Raw genomic sequence first — 20,201 nt, 5'->3', positions numbered from 1 at the left:
GGCCAGACCTTCTCTAAGGACGGCTCCGAGTCCATGAGTTTTCGTGGAAGAGAGCGAGCTGGCAGTCAGAGCCTGGAGGACGGAAGTGGCACCTCACTGGCATTTATCACGTTCTTTTCTCCTTCTCTTTTTAAAAATAAAACCAGCTTCTGTTCTGAAAATAAAAAACTTGAGACTTGTGACAAGCTTCCTGTGTAGTTTCTTTTAAGATCTTTCCTGTCCTGGTTTCCTTACTAAACCCTTAAATGTCACCGTGGCATCTGTCATCATTTTGCGGGTCTGCGTTAACGTTATGGGTGCACCTTGGCTACTTCCTTCCAGGCGGTTGGCGGGCTCTTGACCCGGCCGGCCTGGTGTGGCCCAGCCAGGCTTCCTCAGCATAGCCAAGTCCCCTGGGCTCTCAGCCCGAGGGTGATTCCCCAGCTCCTGAGCTCTCGCTCCTTCTTTCTGAGAATAACTCGTTAGTGGGGGAAGGGCTGAGAAGTGACTTTTAAAATGCTCTGCCCTTCTCTCCCCAGCCAGGAGCAGAAATGCTTATCACAAAGGAGAACAGGCCATGCTTGTTTTGTTTTCAACACAACGGGGTCTGGGGAGTCTAAGAGAACATGGGGTCTGCATAAAAATAAGACTACAGTCGGACTGCCCTGGTGGCGCAGTGGTTAAGAATCCGCCTGCCAGTGCAGGGGACGTGGGTTCGAGCCCTGGTCCAGGAAGATCCCACATGCCACGGAGCAACTAAGCCTGTGCGCCACAACTACTGAGCCTGTGCTCGAGCCCGTGCTCCGCAACAACGAAGACCCAACGCAGCCAAGAATAAATTAAAAAAAAAGACTACGGGGGCTTCCCCGGTGGCGCAGTGGTTGAGAGTCCGCCTGCCGATGCAGGGGACACGGGTTCGTGCCCCGGTCCGGGAAGATCCCACATGCCGCGGAGCGGCTGGGCCCGTGAGCCATGGCCGCTGGGCCTGCGCGTCCGGAGCCTGTGCTCCACAACGGGAGAGGCCACGGCAGTGAGAGCCCCGCGTACCGCGAAAAAAAAAAAGACTACGGTCGTTGGTCTTTAGCACAGAAACAGCTGGTGCTATTCAGGGGCTATTCAAACGGTGAGGCCAAGGGCCCACCTCACTTGCCCTGCCTGCCCCCCGCAGCTGGGCGCTGGCACCACCTGGCCTCCAGGGCCTTCCCTCACTTATAAGACAGCAGCGACGTCCCCTCCCTCACAGGCTGCGGTAATGGGGCGATATGTGCAAAAACGGTCCTTTCCGTCAAGACATTCACAATCATGACGGGGACAAAACTTACACATACAATAGTTTCAGAACAGCAAAGACCGTGTCTTCATTTCTTCCTAAATGCGGATGGACGGTAAGGTGACCACCCTGACTACGTTTCTCGTGGCTGAGCTGCCCCTCACCTGCTCAAGAGGGGAGGTCGTGTCGGGTGAGTCTGGCCCTGCAGCCGGCCTGGGGTCGGGGGACTCGGGGGCCTGTGCTCCGCTGGCCGGCCCCTCCGGGTCCTCGCAGCCCCTCTGGGGGGCTTCCCCTCCATCCCCGAGCCCAGAAGGATGGAGCCACTTGCTGGAGGCTGCACTGCGGTCAGGAAGGGAATCCGGGTCTGAACCACGTCCGTCGGCCGCGGGCAGCCTTTGGATATGGCCTCCCTTCTGTTGTGCGGCTCTGGCTAAAAAGCAGGGGCTGGATCCACACCCTTTGAGTCCCGCAGGCCCCCAGTCGGGCCGCAGGCAGACGCTCTTCTCAGGAAGGTAAGGAGCCAGGACACTGCGTCACACGTAGGCGTGAACAACCGAAGGTGACTCCCCCCAGGAAAGGGTGCCTGGGTGTGGGGGGCATTGGACTAGGCTTCTCCCTTCCTTCCCCGTTCCTCTGACAGGCAAGGCTGCTCGGTACACTTGGGCCCTCACCGGGCAGGTCTTCGCAGGAAGGCCCCTCCGTTGTTTACCTGGGAGGGGAGACTGCCCCCCGCGGAGTGCAAAGGCTGTAGGATGGAAACCGCCATCGTTCTGTGAGCCTCGTACTCCCCCTTCTTTCCGATTCAAAGGTAAGCAGGCAATCAGTAAAATCCATCACACCTGGCGTTCAGAGGCCCGGCTCAACCTGCCGAGTGGACATTTAAGGGATGAACAAAAGCCCCTCCAAAACCTGAGCAGAAAAGAGAAGCTGACTCAGAACCAACGAATCCGGCAAGGTCCATAGCCCCACGCAATCATTCCTCGTCTTCCTACAGGAAAAGCCGTGGCCATCCACGAGGGTCATGTGGCCGGGCGTCCTCTTGCCTCCTCGAGTCCCTTCTGTCACTCTGTCCAAGAGAGGAGTCCAGGGGTGGCGGTCACAGACCGCAGGACGTGCGCTCTTGGAGGACCTCTCTGGGTGAGGCAGGATTGTATTAGCCGAGGTTCAGAGCAGCACGAGAAAAGAGGCCTGGCTTTATTCACACTTGATGCTCTTGGGGTTTGGCAAATGGCTGACACCACATTCAGGCTGATGGAATCTCCAGCACTTGCGCCAGCTGAGACCAGTGTGAGACTGGGGGCTCTGCGGGAGGGGAGGGAGAGTGGGCAGAACCAGGTTGAGCACCTGGGGAACTTCACAACTCCGTTCACACCCGCCACGCCCACGCAGGCACACCACGGAAGGGAAATTAGTGCTTGCCTAGCAACGGGAGGTTGGGGGTTGGGGTGATGATTAGGGGCTGCGTTTCTTTGGGGGCATAAGAAGAATATCCCAAAGCTGATTATGGGGAAGGTTGCTGAACTCTGAGCCCCTAGAGCCTTGAACTGTACAGGGTCCGTGGTGAGTTGTATGAGCTGTGAATCCTATCTCAGTAAAGCTGTTAGGAAAAAAGGCAGGAGCCCTGCTGATAAAGGGAACATAGTGGACAATGCCAACTGGGGACATCTGGCCTCAAAGGCCAGCGAAATAAGAATCTGAGGTCTGTGGGGAAGGCGATCCACATGGAGAGTGTGCTCCCGGGACCAGGACCACGTGGGCTGGCCATCCTGCCACACGGCAGAGCCCCGGCTCCGGCTGTGGAATCCACACTCTGCATGTTGAACACGCGCCGACTGGAAGCAGGGGGAATGTCTCAGAAAGCCTGTGGGAGTCTGGACCCAATGACACCCACCTGCATCGTCAGAGGAATGGTGCCTCAGAGGCTGGTGGATGGGAAGGCTCAGCTCCTCTGTCCCCGCCTCTGTCCGCTCGGGCTGCTGTAACGGAACACTGCAGACTGGGCAGCTTATCAACGACAGAAACACCCCTCACGGTGCTGGAGACTGGAAGTAAGTCCAAGGTCAAGGTGCCGGCAGATTCCTGCTTCACAGACGGCCATCTCGCGGTGTCCTCGCACGGCAGAAGGTCGAGGGGGCCCTGTGGGGTCTCCCAGAAGGGCACTCGTCCCATCCACGAGGCCCCACCCGTGCCCTCACCTCCTCCCAGAGGTCCTCCCCAACACCATCACACAGGGGATTAGGTGTCAACCTCAGGATCTGCGGGGACACTGACGCCAGTCTATAGCACTCCCGCACCTGGTCCTCTGCTACCAGTGGGCTGGCCGTGAGCTAAGCACCGTCCGGGGCCTGGGCCTCGAAGGCCTGCTGCTACCAGCCACAACCTCACCACGAGAAAGGCCTCTGCCACGAGGAACTTCTTGACCTATAGCAACGTGTGACTCGACCGCCAGGAATTCTGGGTTAACAAATGTATTCATTCCTTCATTGATAAGCTCTTTCACACACGCGCGTGCGCACACCCTGGTATCTGATTTCCCACCGAACTTCAGAATCCTCTCCTCCGTGCAGGAGCCTGGAGCTCCAGTTCAGGACTCAGGTACAGGCAAAGAGAACCCTGAACCCCAGGGTGGGGACCCCAGCGTGCACAGGGCTGGGGGCTCCCTGTGCTTCCCGAGCTCGGGCGCTGCAGCCCAGGGACCCAGCCTGCGGCCCCGAAAGAGTCCTCAGCCGTAGGTCTGCCGCTGACCGAGGCCACGCTGGGCTCACGCCATGCTGATGCCGTCAGGCGTCACGACCCTCACTTCTATCTGGTCTCTTTCCGAAAATGACTGGGTGTGTTTGGCCCTCAGCCTCCTGACGGCAGCAGCTCATCCTGGTGAAGGAGCCCCAGCTGCACCCAGCCTGGCACCGAGGCCTCCCCAGGCTGCGCCCACTGCCCCGCCTTCCGCGGCAGGCTCGGTTACGGCCCTGCCCCACTCGCCCGCAGCCCTCGGCCCGAGAAATGAGCTGCTCCTTCGGCTCAGACACGTCCTCCTCCAGAAGCTTGCCCCTGGGCCAGGCGCCCCTTCTGCGGACTTCACGGCCCCGGGCGAGCTTCTGGCAGCCTCTGCATCTCGCGCCCCACCCTGTGTGCTACCCCGTCCCTCTCACTGGAGGGACAGCTCCCTGATGGTCAGGGCAATGCGGGGCACAAAATAAAGGCTGAAGGAACGAATGACGGACACCCAAGGACACCGCCATTAGCTCCTGGGAACAGGCTGTGGGTTCTCGTGGGGATGGTCACGGGAAGAAAGGTTAAGGGGACAGAGCCAAGATGTTTACTTTTTTTTTTTTTTTTTGTGGTACGCGGGCCTCTCACTGTTGTGGCCTCTCCCGTTGCGGAGCACAGGCTCCGGACGCGCAGGCTCAGCGGCCACGGCTCACGGGCCCAGCCGCTCCGCGGCATGCGGGATCCTCCCGGACCGGGGCACGAACCCGCGTCCCCTGCATCAGCAGGCGGACTCTCAACCACTGCGCCACCAGGGAAGCCCCAAGATGTTTACGTTTTAAAGGTACACATCTCACACGAGCATACACATGTCCACACGTGCACACCTACGGACACACGTGCTCACCACCCTGGGCAGGGGAGGCCCCACGCGGCGGCCCCTTGGGCTCCAGGCCAGGGTTCTTGCGGAGCTCCTGGAGGAAGAGCAGCAGCTGGAGGCTCCGCAGGCTCTCCAGGCCCTCGGGACACAGCGGCTGCCCGCCCGGCCCCCCACCCCGGTCCCCGTCGTCATCATCCGGGAGCTGCGGGGAGCTCCTGGAGATGTAGCCCTGGTCGGACTGCACGGACCGCCGCTGCTCCCCCCCAGGGGGCGTGCGCACATCCTGGCAGCGCGGGCTCTGCTGCAGGGACGGCAGCATGGAGCCGTCTGGCCGCCCCGCGGGGCTGCTGCAGACGGGCGGGTCCTCGGGGTGCATGGGGAGGAAGAGGATGCTGTTCCGCCCAGGGCCCCAGCCGCCCAGAAGCGGGCAGGCCTCGTCTCCCCCAACCAGGGCCAGCCGGCTGGCGGCACGGCTCCTGACGGCCCGAAGGATGGGCTCCACCGCCTGCGCCGGAGGGGCCCCGTCCACCGGGACCACCGTGGTCTGGAGCGGCTGGGCCGCCGGCTGCTCCTGGGGCCAAGGCTGGAGCTCCAGCCGCGACGGGCCCCCTCCTTCCCCCGCGAGGAGCAGCTCCACCAGCAGGCTGCCCTGGGAGGCGGGTTCCAGCACCAGCGGCTCCTGCCGGACGATCCCTCCTCCCGGCGGCGGCTCCTCGAAGGCCTCCTCGTCCAGGGACGGGAGGTCCTGGCCGTCTGCCAGGCAGAGGTTCTCGAGCTTGAACCAGTCGGGGCGCTGGGCCTGCCAGCGGCGGAAGCGCTGCACGGCCTCGTGGAGCTGCTGGCCGCTGGGGCTCTGCAGGTAGTTCTGGGCCGTGAGCGCCCCGACGCGGTGCATGCGGCCCGGCCCGAACATCTCCAGGTCCTGGATGCGGAAGTAGACCTCCTCAAACTTGTCCATGAGCGCGTAGCAGGAGGTGATGTTGAAGAGCTCGGGGATGTCAGCCTCGCAGCTGATGTCACTGAAGTAGCAGACGATGTAGGTGCCGAAGCAGGCCGGCCTCTTAAAGTCCGGCAGGATCATGTTCATGGCCGCCGTGAACAGGTCCCCCGCAGGCTTCCCGCGGTCACAGCGAAGCTGGACGGTGGCGTCCTCCCAGCCGAGGATGGCCTGCCACTTGGCCCGGGTGCCTCGGGAGCACAGGACGATGATCTTGGAGTTGCCCTCCACCACCTCCTGCTTCCGGCGGCCCACCCAGGTCATGACCCCCGCCTCCGAGATGGCCTGTTCCTCCAGCAGGTCGAGGGCCACTTCGGTGCCGCACACGGTGAGCAGGAACTGGGCGAACTTTAGGACCACGTCCACGTAGAGGGGGTGATCAGCCGAGTAAACGATCCAGACCTTCCTGGGCTTCAGGGGTGGGGGGCTCAGGGCTGGTGGCAGCGGGCAGGACGTCTGAGGGAAACAAGGGAAGCCAGGCCGAGGGTTCAGGCATGTCGGCGCTGACCACACACCACAGGCCGGGGACAGCCCCGCCCGGCTGGCCGGAAGACTCCCGAGCCCCAAAATGCAGCCGAGACCTCAGAATAAGCCCAAGGCGGCTGCCTCGATGTGCTGGCTGCCTGCGAAAACAGCCTGTGCCTTCGGGGAAGAGTCTCTCACTTTTTATCTGGCCTTTGGCCTCCATGTTAATTAAAATTGCTTTTTTCTTACAAGACACAAAGGCCCGTTTACACACAGCTGCTTTCGGGAGGACCTCTTTCACAAAACACAGTGCCTTTACCTTCCCCTCCTCGTTCAGCGATGGGCAACTGTTAAGCCCAGCCTCACTGTTTGAGGTCCCCTCTGTTCGGAGCTAGAGGTGGGTCCCCGGCAGGTGCCATCTCCTGAGAGACAGGAGCTGACTGGGTAGCCCCTCCAGGCCGCTGTGAACAGACTCACCCCAAACCCAGGCTGCCCAAGCCGGGAGGTGCCCACCTGTGCATTGGTGCCATTTTCGTATTTTCTGTGATGGGACCCTGAAAGGAAATGAAATGCCAGAAGTAACACTCCAGAAGTGTCCTTGCAGGAAGCACAAATCTTACAAGATGGCTCAGAACGGCTCTTTTGAAGAGAAACAGGGACCAGCTCACAGGGGGCACCTGCTGGGAGCTCTGCCCACTCCCGACCGAGGGAGGGGTCGAGGTAGCACTTCTTAGACGCTCTGGGCCTCTGCAGGGAGGACCGTCCCTCCCAAGACTGCTGTGTGACCTGCGGGAGGTATCAACGCTTCTGAAACTCAGTTTTCTTCCTCTGTGAAATGGGTCTGTGTGTGAAGTGCCCGGCACACCCCACCAGCTGGGTCACAAGTATTCTGCAGCACTGACATGGCTGGGACCCCCAGAATGGTGCCTGGGAGGTTACACCCCAACAGTGCCATCCCCAAGCAGAGCTCCCTTCAGGGAAAGCCCTTCACCAGACGTGTCCTTTCAGGAGGCAAAAGTCTTCCGAGATGCCTCCAGAAAGTAGTGCCACTGGGCCCCTTAAATTTTCTCCTGGTATTTTTCTTTTCTTTGGCCCGCGCCTCGTGGCTTGTGGGATCTTAGTTACCCAACCAGAGAGTGAAGCCAGGCCCTTGGCAATGAGAATTGAAGAGGCCTAGCCACTGAACCGCCAGGGAAGTCCCTCCTGCTGGTGTTCTGGGGTGAGGAGGTAAACCAGCGTGCTTAAGTGACCACTCCGTCCTGGAGGCAGCGAAGGGCCCCGTGGAGCAGGGCTGACTCACCAGAGCCATGTGCCAAGGAGGACGTTTGGAACCTTGATTTCAAGCCCCACCCTTTGGGCCTCTGCCTAGAACTCTGAGGTCCTCCCTCGCCCGAGGAGGTGGCCGCTTCGGGAAAAGGTCAGACGTGTAGCACGAGAAGCAGACGGCCTCCCGACGCCTGCAGAGACCTGGACGGCGGGACCCTCCCAGGGAAGGACCCTCTCGACAGGTCTCGCGCCCGGCTGGTGATCTCCCCCAGCATGAGCTGTGGTCACAGGGGAAACGGCCTCCCAGATCGGGGTCGTGGAGGGGCAGGGAGAGGCTAAGTCCCCACCCTAAAGACCCATGTTTCCTCCTGCTTAGAACGTGGCCAGAGAGGGCCGCAGCCGGAGGGAACCGATGCTTATTAGCAGGCTGAAGGGCGGGGATGCGTGGGGGCTGTGAGCACAGTCCCCCAGCTGGTGCAGGGACCGAGGGGCACGGGAAGAGAGGCGGGGCAGAGGGCAAGCCCCAGGTGGGCCCACAGCCCCTGGCCTTACCCGGTAGCCGCCAGGCCAGGCAGACGGTCAGCAGGACGACGGAACCCACGAGCAGGATGGAGAGGCCGGGGATGCACCTGGACACCCACAGGGGCATGCGGTCTGTGGCAGGAGAACAGCGTGATGGCGTGGCAGGGAGGCCTGTGACACCAGCCCCGGGGGCCCGCCCGCTGCCCTCCCTGAGCTGCCCTCTCTGCTGTGCCAGCCCTGGGGTCCTCAACCAACCGCCCACCCTGGGGGGTCTTCCCTGACACCAAGATGGGCCATGGTCCCACCACCCAGGGCCGCCTCCTGGTACAGCCTTTCTGCCTGGCTCCACTCCAGGACACAGGGACCTCTGTGTCCCCTGAGGCGGCAAAGCCTGGAAGGAGTCGGCCTTACCTTCAACGGCGTCTGCAATAAGAACCAAGGGACAGACTCTCAGTTACTAGCAGCAGTCACCACAAACCCAGCACCCAGCGTGCCGTGCCGGGGCCTGCTGACGGCCTGGCCCGACGCCCAGCCCTTTGTACAGGTTATTAAACTTAGGCGACACCACCTACAGGGGACACCTGAGCTGGTGGCCTACTGGGAGACGCCTGCCTCCACCTGGAGGCCGGGTTCTGTCCAGGCCAGTGCAATGCCTGCCGCTTTTTTTTTTTTTTCTTTTTGCGGTACGCGGGCCTCACTGCTGTGGCCTCTCCCGTTGCAGAGCACAGGCTCCGGACGCGCAGGTTCAGCGGCCATGGCTCACGGGCCCAGCCGCCCCACGGCAGGTGGGATCTTCCCAGACTGGAGCATGAACCCGTGTCCCCTGCGTCGGCAGGCGGACTCTCAACCACTGCGCCACCAGGGAAGCCCCTCCGCTGCTTTTGATCGGCGTCTGCTGCAGGAGGCTTCTGACGGGAAGTGGGCAGCACGCTGGAGGCTCAGGTCAGAACCGGGGCTCTGCCACTTCCTCGGTGTGTGACCTTGGACAAGGTGCCTGGACATCTCTGTGCCTCAGTTTCCTCACCTATGAGCCTGGGGGAGGGAGTCTCCACTTCATGGTATATATTACATAGTACACAGTGCACAGTACTTAGTACACAGCACTCAGTAGAAGGTACACAGTACACACTTAGTACAAAGTATATAGTCCCCAGAACCCAGTACGCAGTACTTAGTACACAGTAAAATATACTTAGCTCTACAGTACACAGTACTTATACACAGTACGTAGCAGGTAGTACTATGACTCACAGTTTGTGAGAATTGGAAACGGACACGTTAGAGCACCCTGTTCACTACATGGTCCTTAACTGTAACTATGACGATAAGAATCCCCATTTTTCAAGTCACGCAAGTTTTGAAAGGTTAAGTGCTTTGCCACACAGCTAACGAAAGGCAGTCAGGAGTCCAACCTGGAGTCTCTCTGAGGCCCCACAGCGCAGGCCTGGACAACTTCTGCCCCCCCCCCCCCACCCCTGCCCCAGGACGACGTCAGGGTTCGGGTCGGGCGGCTGACCTCACCCGCCCTCCCCCCGGGGGCGCCCCGGCAGCCGTGCGTCTCACCTGGGGTGTGCGGGACCTCTGGGCAGGGCACGGCCACCGAGTGTCGGAGGCAGTCGTTGAGGCAGCTGCTGAAGAAGGGCTGGATCTGCAAGGACAGAGTGCAGGGAGGAAAGGCGGGGGGGACGTGGCCCACCTCGGACCCCGCCGGCCCCTCCGGGACGTCCCCGCAGCTGCTGGGCAGGAGGGGGCAAAGGGCCCTGCCCAGGTGGGGCCGGGGGCCGGGCAGGAAATCCCAGGCGGTAGCGGTGCTGGGTCCCTGGGGAGCACGAGCCCCGGGCTGCCCACCTGCACCCATGCCCACCCCGTCTCCACCCCAGTCCCCACCTGCACGTGGTGACGGCAGCACCAGCTGAAGTCTGGCAGGGTGAGCGTGACGTTGCAGCACTGCCGGGTGGCCTCCTCTGCAGGCTGCAGGGCAGAGGGGCAGTGAGGCCCTGGCCTCTGCTGGGATGCACCCCCAGGAGGCCCCGGGGAGAGAGGCTGGCGGGTCCCGCTCCAGGAGGAGCGGCCCCTCCCCAGGGCCGTGGCTGTGTTGACTCAGGACTGCATCCAGCACCCAGCTGCCCCTCTTGGCTTTGGCCGCTGGGGATCTTGGGGACAGACACACCTGTCCTGCACTGGCCCTACCCTGGCTTCATCTTATTTCCTCACCTTTACTTCCCTTTGTCTTCACTTCCACATTTTAAAGTCTTCAAATCCTTTTTGCAATAATGGAATTAACAAGGCTGAACGAAAAGAGGACCAGGAAAACGTGGGGGAGGGGAGGACAGAGGGCCGGGTGTGCAGGGCAGAGATAGCCGTTTCCCGTCAGCTGTCGGAGCAACTACACACCAGCCACACTCCGGTTACACATGGGAAGGGAGGACGGCAGCCCAGGTCACGCCCTCCAGCACAGCCTGAGCGCCTGGGCCTCGAGGCTTGGAGAGGTGGCTCTGAGCCAAGCTGGGGGGTTAGGAGAGCGGCAGAGAGAGCAGTTACCACGTCCAGATCCACGACGTGCCAGAAGCAGCTGCGGTTCTCCGCGGGTAGAAAGCTGTCCAGCAGGATCTGGTATTTGGTGGACTCGTTCCACGGCGTGAAGCTCAGCCGCAGCTGGTGGGCCTCGAGGGTCTCCACAGTGATGCTGGGGTCCCACAGGCTGCCTGTCCCACAGAGGCACAGACGTGGCCGGGAGTGAGGGGTGAGCACGTGTGCAGGTGTGCGTGTGCACCCAAGTGAAGCCCCCCACAGGGCTGCCCGCCAGTTACCTGAGCTCACGCAGGGCGTGGTCATCTTCATCCTGGGGTCCTCGCAGTCTGTGGACCGGGAAAAAGGGCAACCGTTACGCGCCTCCCCTGGAAAGCTGGCTCCTGCAGGGCCTCTGACACCAGAGCTAACAGCCTTCTGCCTCTGGGGAGCCTGTCCAAAGCTGGCCCTTCAGAGAAGCCCCAGGACAGACACTGCCATGGGCCAGAGGCCCCACAGGCCTGGGACCGTCCTGGCCGTCTCAGCCCTCCTCCGTCCAGGAACCTTCTAGATCCAGGTGTAAGCTCCCTGGACTTGCTCTGGGACCAAGGGGTCCTGGTCCACTCCTGCTTCCTCTCCCCCGGGGCTCCCTCTCCTGAGCCGCCTCTGCCCTTGAGGAGAGATGGACTGTGTCCCCCTCAGCGAACGGCAGCGTTTCTCCAACTCTCCCATGTCCTCACAGTAGTCTTGGGTTCAGCCCCCTCTGGGGTGGGCCTGGGAAGCTGCATTTCTGACAAATTCCCAGGTGATTCCATGGTGCTGCAGGGAGCCCGTGGGGACCACTACTCTGGAGATGTCTTCTTGATCCCTCCATTTCTTTTACTGCAACGTTTTTACTTTGGTTTCAGAAGGCACGTGAGAGGCGAGATTCACCGCGAGTGACAGGGGCTGAGCCAGTCCGCTTTAGGGACAGGGGAGGGGGCGGGGGGGGGTCACTCATTTGACAAATACTGGCTGAGCCCCCAATATGTGCCAGGCCCTGTGTTAGGCCCTGGAGATACGGTGGTGAGTGAGACAAAGTCCCTGCCCTCCGAGGATGACATTCCAGCGGGAGAGACCGTAAAAGCAAATAGCGTAATATCACGTCACGAATATGTCAAGATGATGGAATGTCAGGGAGCAGGGAGTGACACGAGGGGCAAGAAAGCCGGGTGAACAGATCGTGTGTGCACGTGTGTGAGCAGGGGGTGCTCTGGAGATGAAGAAGGCTTCAACAGGCATTTCCCGATCACCTCCCACATGCAGGGCCATTTGTGGGGGTCTGGAGGCTGCACAGGCGGGTGTGGGGTCCAGGCCCTGTTCTCAAGGGGCCGGGCATCTAGGTGTGCTTGGCTCTTAACAATGAGAAAAGCAGGCAGTGGCAGAGATGCTGGGGAGGACAGAGACGCGCCCCAGAGGTGCACACACATCAAATGATGCTTTGGAAGATGAGCCCGCCAGGCCTCCCAGGAGGAAGGAGTAGTGGCAAGAGGGGAAGGCGTGGGATAAATGCAGGTGGGACGTGGGGGAAGAACGAGGAACTGAGAGCTGGGGCGGGGCTGGGAGCAGGGCCACAGATCTCCTGGGACTGGCCTGTGCTCCTGACACGTTCTGGGCAGGAAACGTGCATTTTCAGCCACGCGGAGGGACTCCGGGTCCCGTGAAGCTCCTGGGGTCGTGGGCCAACACCCACTGTTTGTGTCGCAAGAACGGGCTCCGCCTTCAGGGAGTGGAGGCTGTGACCACTCAGCAAAGAACCTGGCCCTGCACCTGTTTGTCCCGTGGGTCCCACAGGCTGACAGCAAAGTGAGGGGTGAAGGCAAGGCGGGGGGGGCGCTCTTACCGGGCACCAGGAAGTTTCTGGACTGGTGGTTTGGGTCCCCGTCAGGGATGGGCTTAGGCAGGTGGTGGACGGTCACCTCGTACTCCTGGCCGGGTTCCACCACGAAGTGGCTGAAGGCAAAACGCCACTAGGAGGTGGGAGAAGGGGAGGGCAAACAGGTCACGGCTCTCACCCACCTGGGCCCAAAGTGCACCCCATCCACCCCCAAAGGATCAGTCAAAAGAGGGAGAAAACAACCACTACAGCAAGCTCCCAAGTCGGAGGCATCTGTTTCTCTGTTCTTCGTTTCTTCTGGTCTTTCTTGCTTATTATTATTATTTTTTATTAATTAATTAATTTTATTTTTGGCTGCATTGGGTCTTCGTTGCTGCGCACAGGCTTTCTCTAGTTGCGGCGAGCGGGGGCTACTCTCGGTTGTGGTGTGCGGGCTTCTCATTGTTGTGGCTTCTCTTGTTGCGGAGCACGGGCTCTAGGCACGCAGGCTTCAGTAGTTGTGGCACGTGGGCTCAGTAGTTGTGAGTCACGGGCTCTAGAACGCAGGCTCAGTAGTTGTGGTGCACGGGCTTAGTTGCTCCGCAGCATGTGGGATCTTCCCGGACTGGGGCTCGAACCCGTGTCCCCTGCACTAGCAGGCGGATTCTTAACCACTGCGCCACCAGGGAAGTCCCTTTCTTGCCTATTTTAAAAAACCTAGATCTGGCCTCATCAGGAGACAGTAGGGGCCAAAAGCAAGAGAATTTGGGGAAAGATGAAAGAGCCCCCTCCCTCATCGGCCCTCTCCAACTCCAGAGCACGCAAGGGGCAGCTGAAAATTACTTGTTAAGTGACTCTGCCTCCTTAAATGGGAAAGCCAGGGGTCTCTTGAGAATGTCCTGGAGCACAGAAGTGCAGCGAGAGGGCTACGAGGTCCCCCCCGCTCCCCTGCCCAGGCCTGACAGCATCTTCCTTGCGCAAACATTTTCTGGATGGTGTAGGTGACACACGCTGACTCCAACTTCCCTGGTGGACTCCGTGGGGGTCCCTGGTCCTCACCACCCTCCAGCAGTAGTTTGGGGGGCCCCACTAAACACGGGACAGGGGATCTGTCTTTGCTGCTTGTGTTTGTGGGAGCCCTGCCAGCGGCCACTTTTCAGACGTAAAGCAGCAGTGTTCAGACGAGCCTGGGTCAGGACCGCCTGGATGGCTTGTCATCACCAACTGCTGCTGTTTAAACACCCACAGCCTCTGATTCAGGAAGCCTGGGTGGGGCCCTAGCACCTGCATTTCTAACAGCTCCCAGGTGATGCTGCTGGTCTTGGGACCACGCGCTGAGTATCAGTGCTTTAACCAAACTCAAAGAGAATCCACTTCTGGCTCTGGGCAGCAACAGGGGCAGCAGCTGCAGCAGGAACCATGGCAGCTCCGGTCTGGGCAGAGCCTCTCCTCCCGGAGGCCCCGGGCTGACCCAGGTGCAGGGCAGGCCGGCAGGCGTGGGTCGCGGAGCCGCAACAGTGAGCGGCGACATAGGTCGGAAGGAAGAGCAGCGTGTGCGTGCGTGCGTGCTGTCCCCCGATGGTCACCACCACCCCCGCCCCGCCCCCGCCCCCGCCCCCGCTGGGGTCCTACCCGCTTGCGATGATGCTTCAGTGTGGACAGAAACTCAAACTTGACACACAGACGTTCGTTGGTGTTCAGCTGCAAGACGGACAGTTCTGCTCCCTCCAGGTAGAGGATGCTGGCTGGAGGGCAGAGGGAGGGGAGGGGCCGCAGCTGCAGATCAAGGTGACTAACCGCCGGGGTGGGGGCGGGCACGTCCCATCTGGGACGCTTGCCCGTCTTACCCACCCTCCGCTTCCTGCTCCTTCCAGGCTCCCTTTGGGCTGGATTAGCCACTGCCTCGTGGACAGCTACCCCTGCTGGACACGGACAGCGACACTTTACCCAGGGCTCTGCAAATTCGTGGCTAGGGCGTTGGCGACACGCTGTGGGTGTCAAAGGGCGTCCCCGAACTTGAAGAGGACGCAGCAGCCAGCGGGGCTGGAGTCTCAGGAAGAGGGCTCCCCCAGGCCATCCACAGGGCTGGGCGCCCTGGTCACCCACCCCTGAGAGGCTGGGGCACTGCTGTCAGGAAGGCCAGCCCCGCAGTCAGACAATTCACGACCTGACGCCTTTTCCGGGGTGACGAAGATTTTAGGCTGAAGAAAGGCCGTCCTTGAAGGATCGTGGGTTAACATCCAAACACTGAAAAAGGACTCACTGCGTGAAACGATGGGTCCTCTCACTAAACTGGCCCCTCGTGTCTGAGCACAGGGCTGGGAGCCCAGTTCTGAGTCTGGGGGGAGGGCCGGGGGGTCCAATCTGTGGGCTCACCCGGAGGTGGGCAGCACGCCCAGACACCCACTCACCGTCTGTCTGAAGCGTCCACTCGACGTGAGCCACGGGGAGCAGGTGTCCTTGCTGTGTGTGGACAAAGCGCAGCTGGGTCTGCACGTCTTTGGGGGGCGAGGGGGTCAGGCTTCGAGGGTGGATCCAGGTGTCGTCTAGGCAGGTACCTGGGGGCCAGGAAAGGCAGAAAGCAGAGGCTTGCAGGCTCTGCAAGAAACCAAAGATGCAGACCAAAGAAGACACCTCACGGGGGCCCAGGGAGCCAGGCCTTCACGGTCAGGCCGTGACCCTGAGACCGCGGCTGTGCTCGCAGCTGCCCAGCCCTGCTCGCTCTCCTGACGCCTGTCTGGGGTCACGGCAAAGCTCTGATGTCTAAAGGGCACCTTAGGAGAGACGACAAAGCATGCCCTTGGCTTTGAGAGGAGGCAGTGGCTGGAAGTGGGGCAGGAGAGCGGGGCAACCATAAGAGCTGCTCTATTGTCATGTGCGGGGTCCCTAACGAGCACGGACACTTGAACTGTGCGCCTCCTCCTTGAATTAAAACACGAAACAAGGTCCCACCCCAGATGTCGCCCACTTCGGGGTGACAGCTCTGGCGAAAGAGTCGTATTACACATTCACCAGGGTAGCACCCCAGAGAAAATCCTAATGACAGGCCTGCGCCTCCCATCCTGACTGCCGCACGATGAACGTCCTTGACGGAGGTGCAGGTGCGGCCCCAAATCTCAGGGGTCCTCCTGCTGGGCTGGGGGCTGGGACCCTCGTCAGCTCAGCGCGGGGTCAGCGCTTCATCGCGGCAACATGAGAAAAACAAAAACCGGTGACTTACTGTTCTTGACTGTGCAGTTCAACCCCTGCGGAAAAGAGAAGCAGGTAATCACAGACAAGAAAGAACTTGAATCCACAAGCCGGGCTCTGGCGTCCCCGGGCTCATTCTCAAGAATGAAACACAGGCACCCTCCCTTTCTCTTTGAGGGACGCTCTCGGGGGGTGGACCACACTTCCCTCCTGTCAACTGAGGAGACGCAGGGTGAGAAGTGGGCATAGCACGTGGCAAATGGAACTGGCATTTTCTGAGTGCCTTTAGGAGCTGGGAGGCACTTTAGCCTCTTTCCCTGCCCTGATATCAGAATGCTGGCATGGGGACTTCCCTGGTGGTCCAGTGGTTAAGACTCCACACTCCCAGTGCACGGGGGCCTGGGTTCGATCCCTGCTCGGGGAACTAAGATCCCACATACTGCAACTAAGCCCGCGTGCCGCAACTAGAGAACCCTGTGCACCGCAACTAGAGGTGCCACAACGAAGACCCAGTGCAGCCAAAAAAAAAAAAGAATGCTGGCAGCCAGGCCCAGAGGAAAGACCTCTGGATTTTGACACCTGAGAGTCGCCCAACAGACAGGCCACGTTCACCACCAGCCTGACCCTCCCAGTAAGTTCAGCGATCAAAACGCCCATCTACACAGGGCATGCAGTCAGCCTTTAGGACCTCAGTCTTGAAATATTCTCAGACAGCCAAAGGGTACCAGATATCTGAGAAGGATTTCCTGTGTTCACCGAGCTCTCCTTCTGTGCCAGGCATCACGCTAACACTTTGTACGCACGTCTCATTTAATCTTAACGACAGTCCTATGAGGTCGGTACCATCATTCCCTTCTTATTCATGAAAAAACTGAGGCACTGGGAGGTCAGCTAAGTGGCCCAAGGCTCCACAGAGCTGACACTCACACCCACGCAGTTTTGCTCCAGAATCCCACTCTTAATCACGGCCACATGGCCTCTACATAAAAAGGGGTGCTCGCAACAGGTGGGCCCACCCTCTCCATCCGCGGCGGTGAAGATTACAAGGAAGACTCAGACAGTCCCACGGACATCGACGAGAGCCCGGTAGAGAGAAGTGGGCTGGGCGGTCACACACAGCTCTGCTGTGGTCCACCTTGGCCGGCCGCCCAGCGTCTCCGAGACAGGTGCGTGGTGCTGGCCCGGCAGCCCACTGAGAGCTCTGAATGAAGGTATGCCTGCCACCCCGGCACAGAGGCCGCACGAAGCTGCAGGCCACTGTTCCTGCCCCAGCACACCCAGCGCACAAGCCCCTGGTCCGCCCAGCGTGCTATGTGCTCTCCCCACAACCCGTGAGGCAAGAGTCATCCCTGAATGGCCGGGAACACTGGGTCACGGCGGCGGAGGGACTGGCCGGGGCTGCAGGGCGGCTCAGAGACAAGCTCCACCCGAGGCCGAGGCCTGACTCAGCCGCGTCCCCTGCTGCTGATGCTACGTGCACATCTCACACAGAGGCTGGCAGCCAGCGGAGGAGCCCATGAACTCTGCGGTGATGCCCTGACCGCAGCCCCGACCGCCCGGTGCCCACACGACACAGCTTGACACTCGGGGAGGGGCACGGTGGAAAGCTGTGGCGACCAGAAGATGGGGTTAAACCCACGGCTGTTCCACCCCCAGTCAGAGCTGCAAGTGCTTGGGGAAAAGAAGAATTTGTGGAACACACATCCTGTCTAGAAACTTCTGCGTTAACACTCCCGCCGACCACCTCCAAGTTGCGGGCTTTCCTCTGCGCTGGCGGTCATGGTCATGGGAAGCTGAGAAGGCCCAGCTGGGAAGGGTCCCCCAGGGAAACACAGTTTCTCCAGTAAGGATCGGATGGGTGGGGGGGACTCAGAGTCCCCCGGGTTTTGAGGCACTAAATCCAAGCAACCAGAACCCAGCTTGCTTGGTCTCCGCCTGTCACTGCTTCGTGGGCGGAGCTGGCTTCGCCATTCATCTGCTCACCCTCCCCTTCGTCCTTTCGGTCCACAACCATCCGTCAGCCCCCAAGTCCCGCGCTTGCAGCACTGGGCTGTAGGTGGTGGAGTCAGGATGCAAACCCAGGTCCTCCGGGGTCAAGTGCGGGCTTCCCCTGACACTACGTGGTGCTCTATCCACTGAGGCGCCAGCGGAGGGAGAGAAATCTGGAGGGCGTTGCTCCTCTCTTTTCAGGGCTCGGGCCGTGGGGGGCGTGCGTCTGTGGCCAGGTGTACGGCGGGGGCGGGAAGGCAGAGCCCGGGGGTGCAGACGAATCTGCCAGGGGATCCCTCTCTGCCAACCCCACACCCCCATCAGGCCAAGCCCCCCTGCTCCCGCCGAGCAACTGAGGTCAAGCCGTTTCAGCACAGCTCAGGGGAGCCCCTCCCTCATTTCCCGATGCTTCTCTCGCTTTCCTGCCACTCAGACCCCTCAGTCCTCATCCTGCCCACCCATGGGCCTTGGCTCAGGCCTTTCCACTTCCTGGAACGCTCCAGACCTCTGTCTTGGAGGGCCGGCCACGTGTCTTCTCTGCCGCAAAGAACACCCTAGGCTGCAGGAGTTTCTCTTTTCCCTGGAATTCTGTACACTCACTGGTCGCACCGAGAGCACTGGCTCCTGTCTCCTGGGTGACTCACCACCCCTCTGGTCATCATCAGGGAGTGTGGCTCTGTCGTTTCAGGACCTTGTATGTTGCAGGCGCCTGGCAAGTGGCCATTGAGAAATGAACCGAGTCCAAGGGAAGGACCTGCTGAGTGGGTCTCACGCTTTGCCCAGGAGTGGGAGTCACAAGGACGGTCCCCAAATCATTCACGTTAAAAGAAAAGTTTCTGCTAAACAGTCGCTGACCCTCCTCCACCCTCTTGTGGTGAATCCTCGACAAAATTAGGTCAGGAGGAATACCGCTTCGGTTGTTTCACATCCTCTGACTCAGATACTGAGGGTTATTTCTTGGCGCCAGTGGTGGAGGGGAGTGGACCGAGGAAAACAAGAGGAGCGGAGGGGAGTCTTTTCCCTGAAGCCGGGCCTCCACCCCAAGGCCACTACCCGGCGGTGGGTGTGTCGCTTCCTGTGGGCACAGCGGCGCAGCTGCCCGGCGGATACAGACCAGCGGGACCCCAGACCCGGGCGGTGGCGGCCGCAGGGGCGGCGTCCTGAGGGTCCGCGCGGCCCCCAGGGCTCGCGCCGGAGGGGTCACCGCTCTGCCCTCACAACTCTCCCCGGAAGCTGCCCCCGCAGCCCCGGGGCCCGTGCGCCAGGCGCTGCGGCCGCAGGGTCCCCGAAGCGCGGGCCCCGGCGGAGGAGGGCTCCAGGACCCGGGCTGGAACCGGGCTCGCTCCCGCCTCGCCCTCCGTAGGCCTCTCCCCACCCTTTACAAACCAGCGCGCCCCACCTCCGGCCGGCCGCGCCTCCTCCGAGGCCCTCCCCAAGTGTGGGACGCCGCTGGGACGCCGGCCCAGGTTGTGCAACCGGCGCTGCGCGATCTTTCCCAGCAACTCCGTGTTTTCCCGGGTCCGCGTAGCAACTCCCGCCGCTCTGGGAGTCCTCCCCACGGCGGCCCGCTCTGTGCCCGAGCCTCGGAACCCCCGAGACCCTGCGCGGACCTCCTGTCCCTCGGCAGCCCCGCGCCCCCGGCCCCCGGCCCCCGGGATGCGTCGGGGTCTCACCTGCTGGGTGCACACGGGCGCCGGGTGGTCCAAGAGCCTCAGGGAGGCGCGACCCAGGCCCGGGCCGCACAGGAGCAGGAGGAGAAGCAGGAGCGACGGCACCGGCGGGGGCCCGCGGGACGCGCGCGGCCGGCGGCGCGGAGCCCCCATGGCTCCGGCCTTCGCGGAGGGCTCGTGCCCGGGCTGGGGGCACAGCGAGGGCGCGCCCCTGGCTTCACCTCGGCTGAGTCCCGAGTTAGCTCCCACACGGCCGCTTCCGGCTTCCAGCCCTGCCCCGGGCGGGCAGCGCAGAGGGGAGGGCTCGGGCCAGGACAGTCCTTCCGCGCGTCCCGCCCCGACGTGCGTCCCAGGTGCGCGCTCCTCCCCGCGCTCCTCCCCGCGCTCCTCCCCGCGCTCCTTCAGCCCCGCCGGCGCCGCGAATCCCGGGCCAGCGTTTCCTGCGCTCCAGCTCAGTTCGCTACCGTATTTCATCCCTGCTCTTACCGTCAGGCTGTAAAACTCTATTTTAATACCTTCCCCGAGCTCTCGACCCCGGTCTTATTCTTTTCTTTTTCTTCTCCTTTTTCTCAGTCCCTGTCTCTCTGTATTCTCACCCTCTTACCCAGATTTTGCTTTCTTGGCTTTCCGTCCTCCTTCTCGAGGTCGGGACAACTCCGCGCTCCGACAACGCTGGCCCCCCGAGGAGGTGGGAGCACTGGTCCCCACGCACCTGCGCGGGCTCTGGGCCTCCCTTGCCCTCGGCCGTCTGTGTCCCCAGCGCTGAGCCTGCGCGTTCGCCAGAGACCCGCCCCACGTCTGCTGAGGGTCCGCCTGGCTGATCACCTCTTATTAGTCTCCAGTCCAGAGGAGCCTGCCTTTGGAGCCTGCGGACTAAGTCCCTCCTCCCCGGCCTTCCAAGACCC

The 20,201-nt window shown here is 61.4% G+C and overlaps 1 protein-coding gene across 3 annotated transcripts; it reads right to left on the bottom strand.

Annotated features, from left to right (window-relative positions):
- Positions 1 to 1,013: 1,013 nt before the first annotated feature.
- IL17RA (interleukin 17 receptor A) lies at positions 1,014 to 19,649 on the bottom strand. 3 transcript variants are annotated; one of them, XM_032644866.1, is made up of 14 exons: positions 19,300 to 19,649; positions 15,669 to 15,693; positions 14,860 to 15,006; positions 14,081 to 14,193; positions 12,476 to 12,602; positions 10,896 to 10,943; positions 10,627 to 10,790; positions 9,973 to 10,056; positions 9,649 to 9,733; positions 8,497 to 8,508; positions 8,116 to 8,217; positions 6,811 to 6,851; positions 3,141 to 6,288; positions 1,014 to 2,551 (listed from the first exon to the last, which is right to left on the bottom strand). In XM_032644866.1, the coding sequence occupies exons 1-13, from the start codon at positions 19,447 to 19,449 to the stop codon at positions 4,843 to 4,845; spliced, it is 2,544 nt and encodes an 847-aa protein (XP_032500757.1). In that variant the 5' UTR covers positions 19,450 to 19,649; the 3' UTR covers positions 1,014 to 2,551; positions 3,141 to 4,842. The 3 variants fall into 3 exon arrangements, with proteins under 3 accessions (XP_032500757.1, XP_032500756.1, XP_032500758.1); XM_032644865.1 differs by having other exon boundaries at positions 8,116 to 8,508; XM_032644867.1 differs by lacking the exon at positions 8,497 to 8,508.
- Between the last annotated feature and the right edge of the window lie 552 nt (positions 19,650 to 20,201).

Source organism: Phocoena sinus, chromosome 10, assembly GCF_008692025.1.
Source record: "Phocoena sinus isolate mPhoSin1 chromosome 10, mPhoSin1.pri, whole genome shotgun sequence".
NCBI classification, from domain to species: Eukaryota; Metazoa; Chordata; class Mammalia; order Artiodactyla; family Phocoenidae; genus Phocoena; species Phocoena sinus.
This window is presented reverse-complemented; position numbering and strand designations above follow the sequence as displayed.

What these genes read in the sequence shown, in the direction of transcription:
- IL17RA (XM_032644865.1), bottom strand. Translation starts at nt 19,449, where the DNA reads ATGGGGGCTCCGCGCCGCCGGCCGCGCGCGTCCCGCGGGCCCCCGCCG. An exon ending in CACGCCCTGCGTGAGCTCAG is followed by an intron (nt 10,791 to 10,895) that starts GTAACTGGCGGG and finishes TCTGTGGGACAG; the next exon opens with GCAGCCTGTGGGACCCCAGC. An exon ending in CCTGGCCTGGCGGCTACCGG is followed by an intron (nt 6,852 to 8,115) that starts GTAAGGCCAGGG and finishes ATTTCCTTTCAG; the next exon opens with GGTCCCATCACAGAAAATAC.